At 26.1% G+C, this 18242-nt stretch overlaps 1 protein-coding gene across 2 annotated transcripts; it reads left to right on the forward strand.

Moving 5' to 3' along the window:
- Positions 1-373: 373 nt before the first annotated feature.
- LOC145764104 (Na(+)/citrate cotransporter-like) lies at positions 374-9637 on the forward strand. Of its 2 annotated transcripts, XM_082575690.1 has the most exons (16): positions 374-523; positions 794-922; positions 1103-1239; positions 1735-1852; positions 2149-2296; positions 2417-2543; positions 2620-2650; positions 3277-3357; positions 3461-3615; positions 3845-3964; positions 4365-4475; positions 4574-4684; positions 5719-5816; positions 7117-7235; positions 7864-8025; positions 8205-9637. In XM_082575690.1, exons 1-16 carry the CDS (start codon positions 416-418, stop codon positions 8517-8519), a joined length of 2070 nt encoding a protein of 689 aa, XP_082431816.1. In that variant the 5' UTR covers positions 374-415; the 3' UTR covers positions 8520-9637. The 2 variants fall into 2 exon arrangements, with proteins under 2 accessions (XP_082431816.1, XP_082431817.1); XM_082575691.1 differs by lacking the exon at positions 794-922.
- The last annotated feature ends 8605 nt before the right edge of the window (positions 9638-18242 follow it).

An 18242-nucleotide genomic window follows, 5' to 3' on the forward strand; every position in this document is an offset into this window, starting at 1 on the left:
AAAAGAGAACGAACGCAGCGTGAATGCGCTACTTATAATTTAACCTTTGTCTGTGTACGCGTACTAAGTTAGTTTTAACTGGCCGAATAGCAAATAATAAAATATGAGCTTTTTATCAATCTACTTTTAAAAGTTTTAGTCAGGTGGTCTTTTTTGATATTATCACTAAACTAAGTTATATATTACCAATAACTTTAAAAAAATATGTTTTTTAAAACTTAATGTGTTTGTCAGAAGGACTAACAAAATTAAAAAATAAAAACATTTTTTTAAATTTCATATCCATAAATTTTGTAGTTAGTTTATCTTAAATTTTAATTAGTGTAATACTAATACTAAAATTATGTTTTACATATTTTTACTTTAGATTAATTTTAACAGTACTTAGAATAGAGCATTAAGGCAACTAGACACAATGGGTTTTTTTCGCGAATTATACACATTTCGCTCTTCTTTGATCTTAATTTTTACCCCTATTTTGCTGTTGCCTTTAATTATTTTTCATCCACCAGGATTGCATGATGTAAGTTTTAAAATTTCAATAATTGGTTTGTTTTTTGCTTAAATTGAAATTTGTTTTGTAAAAATGAAGTGTAATAGCCTATACATTTATATATTCTTTAGACAATAACTTCATGTGACTTTTATAATAAATTTGTGCAGTATAATATTCTAAATCTTGATATTAATTTGGAATGATTCACTTATGTACCACAAAAGTTCTTTTTTGCAGCACAGTACATAATGTAAAATATATTTAAATAATAATTATTAATTTTTTATTAAAATCAAGGAATTGGCGTGCGCTTACACAATTATATTGATGGCTATCTATTGGGTCACTGAAGTTGTGCCATTGGCTGTCACTGCGTTACTTCCACTTGTGTTCTACCCTTTTTTGGGTGTTTTACATGCTAAAGATGTAATACCCTGTGTAATAAAGTATTAAATGGGTTTAAGGATGTTTTAAAACTTAATAGGTCAATAAACATGTTTAATTGCTGGTGACCTTTAAGGCGTTTTTTGTTAATTAAGTTTTGCCCAGAATACGATTTTTAGTGCTTGGATGTTGTAGCATTTTAAATTTTTTTATATTTTGTAGGTAAGTCGTCAATACCTGAAAGATGTGAATATTTTATTTTTGGGTGGTTTGACAGTGGCCGTAGCAGTTGAACATTGGAATCTGCATAAAAGGATTGCTCTTAAAGTTTTAACTTTTGTTGGTGCAAAACCACGTTGGTGAGTTGTTAATATAAAAAAAAATAAATTCTGAATGCGTTGTTCTTAAAGGATATAGGCTATACTAGGTATTAAGTTTTAATTTTTTAAATAGGTATATTTTTTATATTAATATATTCTTTAATCTTTTTTACCATAACTTTAGATTTAAATATACACAGCACCAGTACATATTAAAAAATAAAACCTTTTAGTTTTGCATAGAAACATAAGTTAAATTGTAATTAAAAGCAAAGCAGCACAAGGAAAATTTATTTCATTTATTGATTTACGAACCATTGAAATCACACGATTGATTTTGTAAATCGTAATGCATTTGTGTTGTTGATTTATTACGTTGAAACATGCTTTTTATTTACTTAAAAAAAAATCATTAAACATTTTTTCGATTATCTATTTAATATGAATACTATAAAGGTGTGTTTGATGATAACATATTTATCAAGTATAATTTTTATTTATTTGTAAAGTTTTAAGCTATTTAATATTTTTCAGGTTATTATTCGGTTTTATGACAACAACAGCTTTTTTGTCGATGTGGATAAGCAATGTTGCAACGACTGCAATGATGATTCCTATTGCACAAGCTGTTCTTACTGAATTAACTGCAGATGTGGGAATTATAATTTTATTACCATAATTTTTTTACCTGCATGTTTTTATTTTAATTGTGCCACCTTTTTTTATCAGGGCTCCCTTGTAAAAATAATGAAATCCTATGCTACTGCAGTGTTCAACTAATTGCAATTTGAAGCTAATCAATTGCGATAAATTTGGCACCCTTATAAATTTTCACAGATGCTAACTGACAACACATGAAATATATTAACAAATTTTGTTTTTATAAGAAAAAATTAACTTTTAAATTTTAATAGAAATATTTTCTATTTATTGGGAAATTTTTCTTAGGATGCTCAAAAAGAAGAAGATTCATCTGGAGATTCGGGTCGGAGTACCCCCGATATGGATGAATTACCTGCCCCCAATCATTCTCATCCCCCTCATAATGTTTCCCCATCTAGAGGAGAGGTTTGCCCATCCCAACCAAACCCACTCAGTAAGAAAATTCACATATTTGTTTTTAGATAAAATTTAAAGGATTAGAGGTTTATGTTAGGAAAATGTAAGTGGCTTTATAATTTTTAAATAGGTTTATGTTTATTTTTTAAAATCTAAGTTGCTGAGATGGGAAACATAGGGCAAGCGAGAAAACTTGGTAATCAATTAATTAATAATTCTCAAGAAATGAAACCTTTATCTAAAGGAGATTACACCCCTGTACCACAAAACAACTACTATGAACAGTAAGACTTTTTTCGACCTAGTGGTGATTATATTAGACTACAAAGCTCTTATAAACATTTTTATTCCTTTTTTTAGAAATGAGGAAAGAGGAGACACAATTTTTCCTGTAAGTAAAAACTTATTGTTTAAATAAATTATTAGAGTGCCTTTTGTGATATTTGAAACAGGTAGCATAAAATTACTATATCCTATTCTAAATTTTTGCGTAGTCAAAGAACTTATTAATGCTGAACTTTATTTAAAAATAACATTAATTTGTTTTGTAAATGCATGACTCTATAATTAAATTTATTAATTAAATATAAACATCCTGTTTTTCTTTGTCAAACATAAAAAATATATTTAGTTGGTATGTAATAAATCACTTTGTATTGCTTTTACAAAAACATTTTTTTTAATTTGTATTGTCAATTTTTTTTATTGATTAGTCTGCAATAAAGGAATTTGTCACAAGGGTAATATACAGGCCAATACATTGTAATTAAATAATTTGTGTATTTATTTTGTTAAACTTTTTAATTTTTTAAAATAAAAAATTTTATTAAAATTTTTTATGCCATAATTGATAGGCAGTTTTTTTTTTATTTTGTATTAAAATTGTTTAATGAAAATGGCTTCTTTAAAGGTTTTTAGCTATACTTTTATTACCACAGAACAAAAATTACAATATTTTCCACTATATAAGTAATAAGTTAAAAATTTTTTTTACTAACTACACTATACTTATTACAGGAAGTAGTTGTAAAAAATGGTGATGTAACTCCACCTTCGGAATGTGGTCCTGAAGGTTCCAGTGCCCAGCTTATTCCTGAGGTTTATTTAAAATTCAAATTTGTTGTTAAAATATTTTTTTTTAATATCAATTTAAGAAAATCAATACAATTTAATGTTAAATTAAATAATTTTTTTTATATAGAGAGATGAGTTTTCTCTTAGAATTGATCGTGAAAAGCGTAACCAAGGAATGGCAAAAGCATTGACAATTTGTGTTTGTTATGCAGCAAATATTGGTGGCACTGCCACACTTACTGGAACAGGACCCAATCTTATTATGGCCGGTCAATTTAAAACGTAAGTATAAAAAAATATATTCAAGTTCGATGTTAGTGTAGTTTTTGCTTATTTTATTATATAAATCATAACATTTTAGAAACCTTTAGAATAACTAATAATTGTGTGGAATTTAGGAATTGTTAAGTTGGTAATTTCATGCTATTAGATCTAAAATTATTTAAATATAAAACTATAACTGGTTTAACTATAAAAAAAACTATGAATTTAAATTTATAAAAATTTTTAGAACCTATCCTGGGGCTCCTGTAATAGATTTTGGGTCCTGGGTTGTTTTCGCACTTCCAGGAATGGTTTTATTTCTTATATTTACCTGGTTTTGGCTTCAATTTCTTTTTCTAGATATTAAGTAGGTTTTTTGTGAACAATAACTGTGGTAACACTTAGTTATCCTAATGCCAAATAACTTTAAATCTTTTTTTTATAATTTGAGTAAACATCAAATAAACAATCCTACAGTAAATTAATTTTTCTTTTAGCTTACTAAAAATACATTTATAATAAACTGAATAAAAAAATAACAAAATAATTTACTTGTTACATTGTAAAAACATTTTTACTTTTAATTTTAACCTGAAAAAGCAGGTTTAAACACAGGTTTATCTTTAAAGAACGGTTGTTAACCCTTCTATAGCTATACACATAAAACTCTTTTTAAGTAATTGATAGTTTTACAAAAATGCTGATGTGGTTAAATTTTCATCATCACAGTTAAAAAATTATTTAATGTTTTTTTTACATGTTTTTAGTTGGGCAGAAATAGTACCATGCTTTTTTCGAAAACGTGTTAATCAAACTAATGATGAGATGCAGGCTGAAGCTATAATCAAAAGACAGTACAATGATTTGGGCCCTATGAGGTAAATGAAAAAAAACTTTATTTAATTTTAAAATTGTATTAGTTTTTTTTTTATTATTTTAAATCTGTGATAATTAACATTTTTTGATATTTTCCAAGTTTTGCAGAGAAATCAGTTTTGGGTTTGTTTATTTCTCTTGCCCTTTTGTGGTTAACAAGAGATCCTGGTTTTGTTGCAGGTTGGGGTTCGCTTTCTATTTTTAAATCAGGGTAAATTTTAAAATTTATATATATAAAATATTTAGTTTTTAAAAAATTTTTGTTTAAAAAAAACTTTTTTTGTAAATAATTTTGTTTTGAATTGGAACTTATTTTTCACATATATTTTTGTTTAGAGCTTTATTCAAAGAGGTATTTAAAATAAGTTATTTTCTAGTGCATGACCCACATTTAAAATTTTCCATATATAATTTGTATTACTTGCTATAATTCTTCATATTAATATAATATGTTCATGACATGATCTTAGGAATGTTGGATTTACGTAAGATTTATAATATTTTTTTTAAATAATTACATGGGGTAAAATGACCTTTTTATTGTTTACTATGGCTCAGATTAGTTTATCTGTCTGCTTAATTCAAGTACACTTGTATTATGCATAATTAGGACTTACAAATAGGAACTACAATCACATCATATGTTAGCTTACTATAAGGAATTTTTTACCTGCCATGTTAATTAAGTTTTATTAAGTATTTGGACAGATAATTTCATGTTAAATTATTTAGCAAAAAATACACACCTAAAATATTTTAATAATGTAACCTAGTAAAATGTACAGCATCCTGTTGGATTCATGTTAAACAAGCTTGATAATTTATATTTAGTTTATGAACTAGGTCATAAATAGAGTTATACTTAAAAAAAAAACTTGTATCTTCACTTGCTTTGTATTTGGTAAAAGTTAAGATATTTGGGAAAATAACAAGTGAACCCAAATTTATATAATTTTAGTTGATTTTTAATATTTTAAAATTTGAAATAAAATGAATTTGAAATAAAATAAAATGAACATAAAGGGCATCAATATGCTATTGCTGGTTTATTATTAGTTGTTGCATAATATTATAGTTTTGTGCTATAATATTATAGACTGTTTTGGAAAATTAATCTAGTTTTTAAAATTTTTTTTTTTATTTTAAAGTTAAATATTTGGCTTGAAGACCATCTTATGTTTTTTTCTGAAATCAATTAAAAATGTGTGAAAACAAAAAAAAATATATAACTGTTTTAATTTTTAGATATGTAACAGATGCTAGTGTAGCGATGGTCATAACTTTTATCCTTTTTATTTTTCCTTCAAAAAGACCCAATTTCCTTTGCTGTAGGGCCAGAGGAGGTAGATAATATTTAATGTTTTGTAACAAGTACTTTTTTAATATTATTTTTTAAGGACTTAAAAATAGTTTTTTTAAAATAAGAATAATAAAGGTGTGAAAACACACTAATAAAGCAGCTGGTGTGAAATTTATCTTTACTTAAGGAAATTCTTAAAACCTTTGTCAGTTTATGACAATACATTTTTTTAGTATGTGGTCACCTTTTGTTTATTAAACTCTACAAATAAACTCAATCACCATTGGTTTTAAATAAACCACGTGCGGTCCACAAACAATAACCTACCCCACTTGTGTTGTGTAATTGTATACTGTACTGAACTTTGTCCTATGTATGGCTGAGGTATCTTGGTTATGTAAGCATAGGCATAAAAATTCAAATAAATATTAAGAAACCTGTATATTTTACTTTTAAATAATGTATAATTTCAATAAATATTTAGTTTTAATTTAATTTTTTAAAAGAAAACATTTTTTATTGTTGTAAACATTAATAATTTAAGTTATATAGGCGATAAGTGAAAACATTACTTCTGCACATTTTTATTTACACCAATGCTTACCTAATGCTATGAGCCTGACATAACGCGTGATTTATCACACAAGGGTATGGGTAGAGGTGTGTTAGAATATTTATTTTCCACATGTGGTTCTATTGTTAAAATGTATTCAAGATTATCTTACATGTTAATTTGATGAACCAAGATTTAAAAAAAAATTCAGTAGCACATGTCCAGTTGTATTAAGTATTATTAACATGTGAAAGTATGTATTAGGGATAGGCCAATCGAATTCGAGTCCGAGTACTCAGCCCAAAGATTAAGAATATGTTAATGCTCGTGCTCGAATCTACTCTCAATTATATCACGTTATTTAAGCAACGATTGCACAACAAATACACTTTTTACCTATGCATAATAAATTTGAGACTTATACAATTTCATTTCAACTTAAAATGATATTGCTATCAGCGGTAAGTAGTTTTGCCAACGTTTAACACTTTATAATTCATAAATACGTGTTTTTTGGCAAATTTTGCAGTTTTAAAATTATGCGGGAAAGATTTGTGAACAGTTATATACGTTTAAATGACGTCATAACCGTGTACTCGGACTCGGCCGAGTATCGCGACAAAATATTCTGGCACATTAAATTCGAGTAATTTAGATTTCAGCCCATCCCTAGACTATGTATATATATAACGGGAAATTTAAATAAAATGTTTTTTTTTTAATACACTGATTAACTATTAAGACTATCACCGGTTTTAGATGACTAGATTACACATATTTTTTTGTATAGATACCAGTGAACCAGGCCCAGTTCCAGCCTTACTAACTTGGAATGTGGTTCAACACAAAATGGCCTGGAATGTTATTTTACTTCTGGGAGGGAGCTTTGCTATGGCTCTTGGCTCTAAAGTAAGAAATGTTAACTTTTCAATATCCTTATGTTAAACCTGTTTTAAGTTAAATAATTTAATTTATTTAAAAAAAGAAGAAGAATATTAAAACTTTGTTTTTTTTATTCACCGGTACGATACCAAAAAGTGACATAATTAAAGCATAGAAAGGGTAACAAAAAAAATTGGAGTCAATAATTTATTTTTACTAGATTAATTTTTTTATAAGTTTTGTATATATTTCAAAATTTGTGTTTTGGCAATGACAAACCAGTTAAAACACACATACATATACTATTCAAAACAAGTGCTTGAGTATGTACTTAACTGTCTAGAGCGTTTAACACTTCAGACCTAAATGTCATAGTATCGGATGTGTGTTGTAAGTATCGTATTTTTTAGTTCCTAAATCCACTTAAAACTGATATTCCAACTAGGTTATTTTATCATATTTTTACTATAATTGTAGAAGAAAAAAAACTTTATATATTAAAATTTTTTAAGCAATAGTTATAAAACTAAATTATAAGTAATTAGTTTAACAGATTAACCACAAACATCAAGTACTAAAGAATAACACTTTCGCATCAAACAAACATTTAATTTGAAAATAATTTATATAAACCCAATATTATTTTTCCCTATAGAGATCAGGATTATCAACGTGGATAGGGGAACAAATGGAGCCTTTAAATAGTATCTCACCCATCGGTGCAAACTTTATTTGTTGTTTTGTTATTTGCGTGTTAACTCAGTGCACCAGCAATACTGCTACTGCCACAGTTTTTCTACCTATATTGGCTGAATTAGTAAGTACTCTGAATCAGTCAAATTGCTTTAGCATTATGATTTTAGAGGATCAAACCTTGTTTTTTCTCCAATTTAGGATTTATTTCCTATTCTTGAACAATATATGTGACAAAAAAATAACATAAAAATAAGTTTAACAATAAGTAATCTTTAACATTTTTACTATTTTTATTTTAAGGGTGAAATTCTTGGTGTAAACCCTTTGTACTTAATGCTACCTTCCACACTGATCACCTCATATGCTTTTATGCTGCCTGTGTCTACTCCTCCAAATGCTATTGCTTATTCCTATGGACATTTAAAAATGGGGGACATGATAAAAGCTGGTTTTGTGCTCAACATTGTTGGGATTCTAATTGCAATGTTCTCTGTACACGTTTTTGGAGGGCCTGCTTTCAGTGTGTTTACACAATGTCCTTTATGGTTAAAATCAGAACACTGCTCTTTGATTGAAAATTCAACTGCCATCTTTTTAAATTCTACCTTAACATGATACATATTAGGGGTAATCTATTTTAAATATATAAAAAGTTTTTTTTTAAACATGTTTTACACAAATTAAATTTATTTAAACAGTTTTTATCCGAAATACACAGTTATGTTAATAACACATAGTTGTAGTAATAAATAACTACCTAAACAAAAAACTAATAACTTAAATTAAAGATTACCTTTTTATAAACTAGTTTCATGCCATAAGATATGTAAGTATTTCTATAAAATTGTATATTTTTATAAAAAAAATATAGATTTTAAAAAGCAATTAAACTATTGCAAATTTTAAAATGTTAATTTTTTTATTTTTAGTACTAGTTATTTTAATATGAAAATTTACCTGGTTAGCTGTGGTAATGAATTTTTATAATTATTCGCTGATACACAATTTTTTTTTCAATATTGCGATACACTCGATTTGATTTAATTAGCCATCAAAATTTACTGTGTTGTCATTTTTTCTTTTAATAAAGCATGACATAGTGTTTTAAATATGTAAATTATTTTTCAACATTTTTTTTGTTACTATACAACATAAATTTTTATTTCTTTTTATTTTAAACTGTTAAACTTTTATGTGACTAAAATATTTATAGTATTTGCGCTTATATAACATTTAATTAAGGTACTGGACATGTAAATTAACCTGGTACTTATCAATAATAGTTTTTTTCATTAAAATTTTGGCTTTTGTATCCATTTTACAAAAAATACTCTTTTACAAAATTATCGCAATCCTATATTTTGCCTGTTTTGTTTTAAACTGTGAATACAATAATCCATGATACACATTACTTAAAAGTTATACACGAATAAAAAAATTCAAAATATTTTAAACTTGCCATTTTAAGATAATGAAATTGTGTACTACATTTTTTTTATTATGTTGATATACGTTTAAAACAATGCCCCTAATGTAGTGTGATAGGTATTGTTTTAGATATAATAACGTAGGAATTTATTTATTTTACATGTACATTTTTTTGTTTTGTACTAATTGAATCCAGGTATACACAGCGAAACTTTTAAATTAATATTTTGATTATTTATTTTGTTTTCTTTTTATTAAAGTTATAGTATTTATTTAAGTTTTGTATAAAATATGTAACTTTATGTGCATGGATAAATTTGATTGAAAATATAAACTTTATTTATGACAAAATTTTGGAATTAATTTGTAATTTCTATGCTGGCAAACCTAGACCAAATTTAAAAATTATTTCTCAGTGTTCAGGTTAAACAAAATTTTTACAATTTTATTAATAAAATAAAAGTTTAATCTTTAAATCTTATAGCTTTTAGAAAAGTCAGTAGTAAAGAAATCGAGCAACATTAGTAACTTAAAACTGCCAATTTTTAAATTGTCAAGGCATTAAAAAAGTCAAATATTTAAGTTACCATACTCCGAAAAAGTTTTTTTTATTAGCCTACATATTTAAACAAAAAATTAACAGCATTAAATTTTTATAAACATAAAATTTCAAAGTGGCTTTCAATTCTTCCATTAAATAGCAAAGATTTAACAATCACCAATATAACAGGTTTCATCTTGATCATTTTTGCCTTTAATTACTAACTGTTTACCATTAGTTGATTTTATTAAAGTTAAAAGGTGGTCTATTTTTTCTTCTAAAATACCTTGCCTAAAACAAGATGTGCACATGTTAAGTTGTCTTACAAAATTATAAGCCTCTTTTTAGTTTAGGCAAGCTGCAGTTATAACATCTGTATTTATTTTTGCATGATAAAAAATATATTTACCTTTTTAATAGCTTTATCATGCTGCTATCTTGTTTTTTTTGGTCGGGTAAACTCTGATATACATGTTGCTCCAACTTATTGAAAAAATTAAAAAATTCCTGATTTCGAGTAATTTCTTAAAAACAGATACAATTTAATTATTTTATGTACTTTATTTCACATTTTTTCTACTACAGAATAAATAGCTTTAAAAACCATACATAACACATGTTTTTTTAAAACTTACTAAAGTTATTTCCACTAAATTTGTGTCCAGTCAACCAGTAGAATAATCTTACTGCATGATGAATAATAATAAATGGTGGAGGTGTTGATGGCCTAAATGAATATTCACGAATAACATTGTACCGGCTAAAACTCCAAGACACATTTGCATTGTCTTCTATTTTTTGGAATGTATTGCTATAGATAAAATAAAACAAAACATAATTTTGTTTATTTATTATAATTTAATTTTAAATTATATCAATCGAAACCTTTTACTTAAATAAAATTACTTGTAAATTACCTATACATTGCAATTAGCAAATTCACCAACAAAATATTAGTTAAAAACACATAAAGGCCGCCTATAATCGACAAAATTACTCCAGGACCATCTGCTTGTGGCAATTGCACAGAATCTAGTTGATCGCCAAATACATTCCAAAAAGGCACTCTTAGAATGTGGTTGTAAATAAAAAAAAATGTACCTCCTGCTGTTGTGACATTTAAGTATGCCCTTTCTGGGTTTACAACAGTGGTGTTGCTAGAATATAATATAATATTATAAAAATTAAGATTATGACACATGCCAAGTGTAACAAAAAAATAAAATAAAACTTTATGTTATATTTTTACGACTTGTATATTTAAAAAAAATTTTATCTTAAAAATAAAGTTGTATATGGTTGAAGTTATCACGTTATAAGTTCTGGCTTTAAACCAAACTGCAAGCTGTGCGATATTACACCATAATTCAGTAAAAACAAGGCCAACAGCAGTAGAAAAACGTATGTGTCGTTGAACTATAATAAATAGCAAAACACTAACTAAAACTACTCAATTTAAAAAAAAAACTTTAGAATAGAAATAACTAAAATATGTTTTAATTTATATTGTCTATACAGTTAGAACAATTCACAAATTATAAAACTACTTGAATAGCGTACCATTTTGTAAATGCTAAGAACTTTTGGACCCACGAACTTGCTAACTAAGTAACTTTGAATAGCCCTTAAATACAAAATGACAAGACTTAAACACAAAAGACATTTTGCAAAATACCAAATAGAATTATTGTTTTGGCCTGACCATATTATTGAATTACCTGAAAAATAAAATTTTGCTTAGAAAACTAATATAAAAAAAAATTTTCATAAATATGTATTTTTTTAAATTTCACACCTTTTTTAACTAAATAAAAATTTAGTGTAGCATTTATTAATTAACATTTAACCCACCAATATAGTAAGAAAGAAGCATGACAAAATCTAATATATTCCAAGAATCATTAAACCAGTGCATTACTTTTTTAAAAACAGATGATTCAGCAGCATTCAATACCTTTTATAACAGAAATAATATAAACACAAGTATAAAAATTTATAATTTTGTTTTTTGGGACTGGGTTGGAGTAATGAATGTTTCTCCATGTTTAGTTTGTGATGTCGACCCCCCAGACCAAAAATTATAAATATAAAAAAAACTTTATGAAAACATTTAGATACCTGTCGTGTTTCATCCAGGGATAGTCCAAGCATGTAAAGAAACAAAAATGAGGATTTTGCATCAAAAAAAGTTGGGGTAAAAACATTTAGTTTGATAACATTATAGCTCATTATTAAAATAGCCAAGATGAGCAAAATCTAACAATGGAAAATGTTAAAACATTTCAGTTTTTAAATAAGGTATTATTATAACCAAGTTATTATTTTACCAACATATAGAAGTTGAGACATAATTTTATCAATACTACATTTGTAAGCTAAACATGGGTGTATGTTAGTATAAGTTAAATATAAAGCAAAAAGGTTTAACAATTACCCCATGTAAAATAAATGTTACTCTAGCTGAATTGTAAAAATGATACATATCAAATAACTGTTTATGGATTATAGCCTTCCTTGAAATTTTTCTGTTTTTGGTATCATTTGAGACAATGCTTAAACTTTGATCTAGCGACTTGTTTTTATTTTGAAAATGGAAACTATTAGGTCCTTAACAGAAAATATATATGTAAGAAAATGTTATAAATTATATATTAAAAAATGTTTATATAAAGTTTTTAACATAAAAAATAACAAACCTAGAATTTGAAAAACAAAATACTAATCTGTTAATAATACAAAATTCATCTTAAAAAAAGAAAGGTGTTTTTAATGATAACAGTGAATTAAGGTTTAACAGTCTAATTACCTATCTTTGCTTTAATCATGTCTCTATTGGAAAATATATGATTAACCTACATAAAATTACAAAGTTGTATTTACTTTTCTTCAAAAAGAAAATAAATGATATATAAAACAAACAATACTGTTTGATTTTAGCAAACTACAATTTTCAGCTGTACAAAAATAAGGCATTATTATCCACAGCAGAAAATTTGTCGTAGAAAAACCAGTCTTAGACAATCGACTGTGTGACAACAACCTGGCAATTATAATCCATAAAATATCTGCTAAAGGCAACTCGATACTGGGTCGGAGTAACTTATGTTACTCTATGTTTAGGTTGCACATTTGACCTTCCCACATCGAGGATAAAGATATATACAAAAAAAACTTTATAGCTAAGTTTTACAAAACTATTCATGTTAAAATAAAACAAAATGTGGTTTTAGTTGTAAAAAAAGAAGTTACACAACAGAACAAACATACCTGTTCTACCGATTTACATTTACCCTGATTATCTATAATATCCAACCAGGAAATTATAAATGGAAAAAAAATGGCACACAAAGTCTAAAAAATCATAAATTTACTTAGTATTTTAAAAGAGAGACTAAAATTTAAGTTATAGAAAAGACTCACTTTTACAAAAGAATGTTTTCCAATTTTAATATTTCCATACCAAATTAAATCCAACGTTTGTTGAATTGGAGGTTGTGCAAAAAAGTTTAAAAACCTTAAATGGTGTCCAATTGTTAGGCAAGAAAAGCTGCCAAGATGCTTGCAGAATAAAAAAAATATATTATAAGAAAACAATCTGTGGAAAATATTGGCCGGCAGCGTGGTGCAGTGGTAAGAACACTTGCTACACCACAGCTTAGGTCGTGGGTTCAATCCCCACTGATCTCATGCTGTAGCGCCCTTAAGTAAGGCACTATAAACGGTATGAACTCCTGCTGAGCCAGCACTTAATCAGCAGCATAATTATCGGGCAATTATAATCTATAATATCGCAAACTGCCACAGGCAACTTGAGACTGGGTCGGAGTAACTGATGTTACTCTATGTTTAGGTCACGCATTCGACCTTCCCACATCGAGGATAAAGATATATCCAAAAAAAATGTTTTAGGTTAAAAAAGGTAATGTTGACAAAATAAAACTTTTAACATTTAGGTGTACCGTTAGATTTGTATTCATATACCGAGAAGTAGCAAGTTTGTTAATACGAAAACAACCATTAGCAATTTTGACTGCTGTATCTTGCCAATTACTAGGGAAAACAGTTAAATTAAAATTATAAAATAATAAAATTTTGCAGAAAAGGAAAATTTAGTTGTAGATTTCTTGTTATCTAGGTAAAAATATATATCAATATGCTTTAACTACACCGGTTTAGTAATATGTAATAATACCAAAAGTTTAAATATACTACTGGCAAAAAGTCATGGTAAGGGCATCACATATGTTTGATACTAATTGATAAAAAACTTGCTTTGTTTAGTACTTGAAAAAAAAAGTATTACAAACAAGATTCATAATTACCAGGAATGTTGTTGAAATTTCTGAATTATAAAACTGTCCAATTTTTTTTCCTCGAATTCATGTGATGCTTGTTGACAAATTGCAGCAGCCATTAAGCATAGACCTTAATAAATATATTATATAATTAGACACTAATAAATATATTATATTATTAGAAACTACTATTTAGCACAAAAAATTACTTAAAAATATGTTAAAAATTATGCCATAGCACGTTAAAATACATATTTAACTTACAGGTGTTTCTTAGTTTACCTAATTTATCACTAGAATAGCGTAATATTATTTTGGCTGCCTCATGTTTATCGGTGACTATGCAAAACAGAAATACATCTCTATAAGGTTGGGGTGCAAGAGGTAATTTATTTACGTTGGTTTCAACATTATTGCCTAAAATTTAAAGGTTTTCTACAGCAGTAGTAAAATTTTAAGATTTATCTGATCCAAAGTGTACATTTCTTTATTTTTATGTAACAGAAATTGTATGGGGCTAATTATGGTATCGATTTTTCTATGTTAATAAATATCAATGTTTTCAAAAAATCATAAAGATAAACTCTTTATTAAGTGGTTTAAGTTTTATAAATTGCACATCCAAACCTAATTTACAACTTAAATATTACTTATTTAACAAAAAATATTTTATATGGATAAAGATTCTATAAATTTAAATTAAAAATGTAATTTAAAATAAACTACCATTAAACACATAAATTGAATCCTTGTATATATTTTGGGCTGAATGTTTAGTTAGATGATGAAACATTTCACCAACATGGTATAAAGAGGATTCTGAAGTGTCCACATGTTTGTTAAACAAAATTGTACCCGGGTTGTGTTTTTCATAACCCATACTTCTATAAATCTGACAAACAATATATTCAATAAAACATTAATTAAAACTTTTTTTAAAAATTATATTCTAAATACACAAAAATTAAAATTATATTCTAAATACACAAATATTGTTTAACCTTGAACAAATCCAAAACTGAAACATTTTTAATCACATCAACATTTTGTTCATAAAGTAACTCGAGTAACTTTGGATGGTCTGTTAGCACACTTACATATAAACATGCGCTTAAAAAATCTTTGTTGTTCTGTAAAATATAACAACTGTATATATCTATCGCATTAAACAAAGACTAAGAAATTTAGGTAATAAATTTTTTTTTATGTATATATGTTTTTTATGACAATTAAACATTCTTTTTTTAAATCATACGATAGGAAAAACGTTTTGGTTGAAAAGATCCTTAATAAAATCCAATTTATTCCAACATACAGCCAATCTCAGTAAAGATATAAAAGAGTATCTATTTCCTACATAGAAAAAATTATTTACTTTTTACCAAAAAGACTAATACAGCAACAATAACTTCTCTAGCAACAAAGATTACAAAAACATCATTAAAGTTTACAATTATGTTAATAAGGATAAAGTAAATAATTATTCACTTTTTTCAAACAAAAAGGAAATTAAAATGAATTAAAATAACGTTTCACCTTTTGTAATTAACTCCAAGATTGTTAACCTGAATGATTCGTGTTGTTTTGTTGGATATATAGTCATTGACTAAACATAAAGTAATAAAAATAAATTTCAAATTTATGACAATAATATATTATGGAATTAAAATTGTTTAAGTTTTGTAATAACAATTTATTTATTTTCTATACTGTAAGTAAATTTTTAAACTATATTTAAAAAAAAATCAGATTTAAAGAAAACCATTAAATTCCAACCTTGCGAAATGGAAAACATTTAAAAAAATCTACAGCATTTTGTTTTTGCTCATCAGTTGTATACTCTTTAAAGTAATGATCTAAAAATGACGTCAGCTCCAACAAATCCTCTGATGTTGGAATTCTAATATTAATGATGTTAAAAAATATTTTTGTCTGTACATTTAAAAAGCTTTATTACAGATTTTTACTATACCTAATTTTTTATATATACCAAAATTGTCATGATTACAATATTAAAAATTTTATCCTGGTTAATTTTGCAAAACTTTAATAAAATTAAGAACAACTTTATATATATTACTTATTATTTCGGTATTTATCTGACATATATTCAATCAGAAAACGACAATGTTCAGATTTTCGATCAACTATTACTGGATGATTTTTGGCAGCTAGTTTGATCATTATCTCAAGTCCATGTGAGCAATCTGAGCCCAAATATCCAATAACCGGAATTGTCACAACTAAACATTACATAAATTAAAATCTGCAGTAATTTATTAATATAAAAAATTTTAAATAGTTTTTCTGTCAAAAATTAATGTTTGAAAACAAACATATTTTTTTCAAATACAACATATACAACCTACTAAAATTAACATTAGTATACCTACTTTACATACAAACTTTTCATAAAATTTAAACTAATAAATATTTAAATGATATATATACAGTTTAAAAAAGAAGAATCAAGTTCAATTGGCAAAGCTCCAATCCAAGTAAGCAAATTGCTTTGTAGCACTGCAGCCTCCTGAGCATCTCCCTCAACAAATATAAAGTGAGTGTGGTTGCAATCTATGTTTGTTTTAGAGGCTATGTTTTTAGTTGCATATTTAATCGGAAATTGACCCTGTGATTTAAAATTTTTAAACATAAATTTTATTTTGAAAAAAAATAATTAAATTGTTTTGAAAATAATTAAATTGTTTAAATTTGAACTTGAAAATATTATTTAACTGTTCTAACCATGTTTCTATGGTAGTTTTATAAAAAAATTAATTAAAATTTTAAAATATTTTTTTGTTTAAGGATTAATTTAAAAAATATTTATAATATTAACCAACTTCAGATAAGCTGGAATAAAAATCTTCAATAAACTCCTGTTCAAAAATGGAAATAACTGCAATAGAAACATTTACAAAAGAACTTGTTGCTAATCCATTGGTTAACATCCATGAATTGTTTTGTACAACTTTCCACTGTTCTTTCTGGTAAAGAGAGTAATACCCACTTGCAGCAATAATGACCCATGGTACTCTTAAACCCCACACATTGGTCAATAGTTTCCATAGCAATAATGGCTCAGTGTTTGGCAACACTGTGACAAACTGAATTATCATTTTAGTATATAAAATTGTTAATATATTATATTTTTATTCCTGAAGCAAAAGGACCAATTTCAGAGATTGAAAACTAGCTATTGAGTTTACAATATAACTAATAATGTGGCAATTTATACTAACTGGTATTTAATTTTTATTTTTTAATCATATAAATTAAATATGTGCCAAGATTAAACACTGTAAGTTAAAAAAAAATGTTTTGACTTACTGGAGAATAAATATCTTTTATTCCATTGTGTTCGAATTCTATTTCTCCGTAACAGTACTGATTAAAGCCGGGATTTTTTTTCACAAAATTTTGAAAACTTCTCTACACATAAATACAACAACCTTTTTAAACATGTTTATTATATAAAATCATAAACTTACGCAGCTTCAGTTTTATCGTGTATTTTTTAACTTAGTTAAACATTTCAGTGCAACTCAATTTTGAAAAATTTACCGAGATTGTGACGTATCATTTAACGAATTCATAGAGATTTTATAATTATACTCAAACCGTTACGTTGTTACTATAAGTTTTGTTTCGCCAAGTTAATGTATATTTTTAGTTACTTCGCCGCTGTTTTCATACGTTAAAATAATGTAGTATTTTTTAACACCATACATTTGTATGCAGGGTATTAAAACGCATATAACCGTTTATGACAATCATTCCCGCTTTTACAAGTTACCACTATTTCTAAAAAAAAAACTCTTCAATTTAACTGAATCAATCTATGTTTTAAAGCGTGCCTATTTGTAAAAAAAGTAAGCAGCTTACTGAGCTGTTATAACGCACAGCTTTGGGAAAATAGGTTATTGGTTATGCCAATAATTGTAAAGCTCATAATTAAAATGTTTTCACTAAAAAAAATTTTTTATTAAAATGTTATAATAAAGCTATTTTAAGTATATTTACCTATAGATTAAAGCAACTAAAACATATACTATTAAACCATGGGTTTACTAA

Source organism: Corella eumyota, chromosome 1, assembly GCF_963082875.1.
Source record: "Corella eumyota chromosome 1, kaCorEumy4.1, whole genome shotgun sequence".
Taxonomy (NCBI): domain Eukaryota; kingdom Metazoa; phylum Chordata; class Ascidiacea; order Phlebobranchia; family Corellidae; genus Corella; species Corella eumyota.

What these genes read in the sequence shown, in the direction of transcription:
- LOC145764104 (XM_082575690.1), top strand. Translation starts at nt 416, where the DNA reads ATGGGTTTTTTTCGCGAATTATACACATTTCGCTCTTCTTTGATCTTA. An exon ending in GTTGGTGCAAAACCACGTTG is followed by an intron (nt 1,240 to 1,734) that starts GTGAGTTGTTAA and finishes AATATTTTTCAG; the next exon opens with GTTATTATTCGGTTTTATGA. An exon ending in TTGCTGTAGGGCCAGAGGAG is followed by an intron (nt 5,817 to 7,116) that starts GTAGATAATATT and finishes TTTTTTGTATAG; the next exon opens with ATACCAGTGAACCAGGCCCA.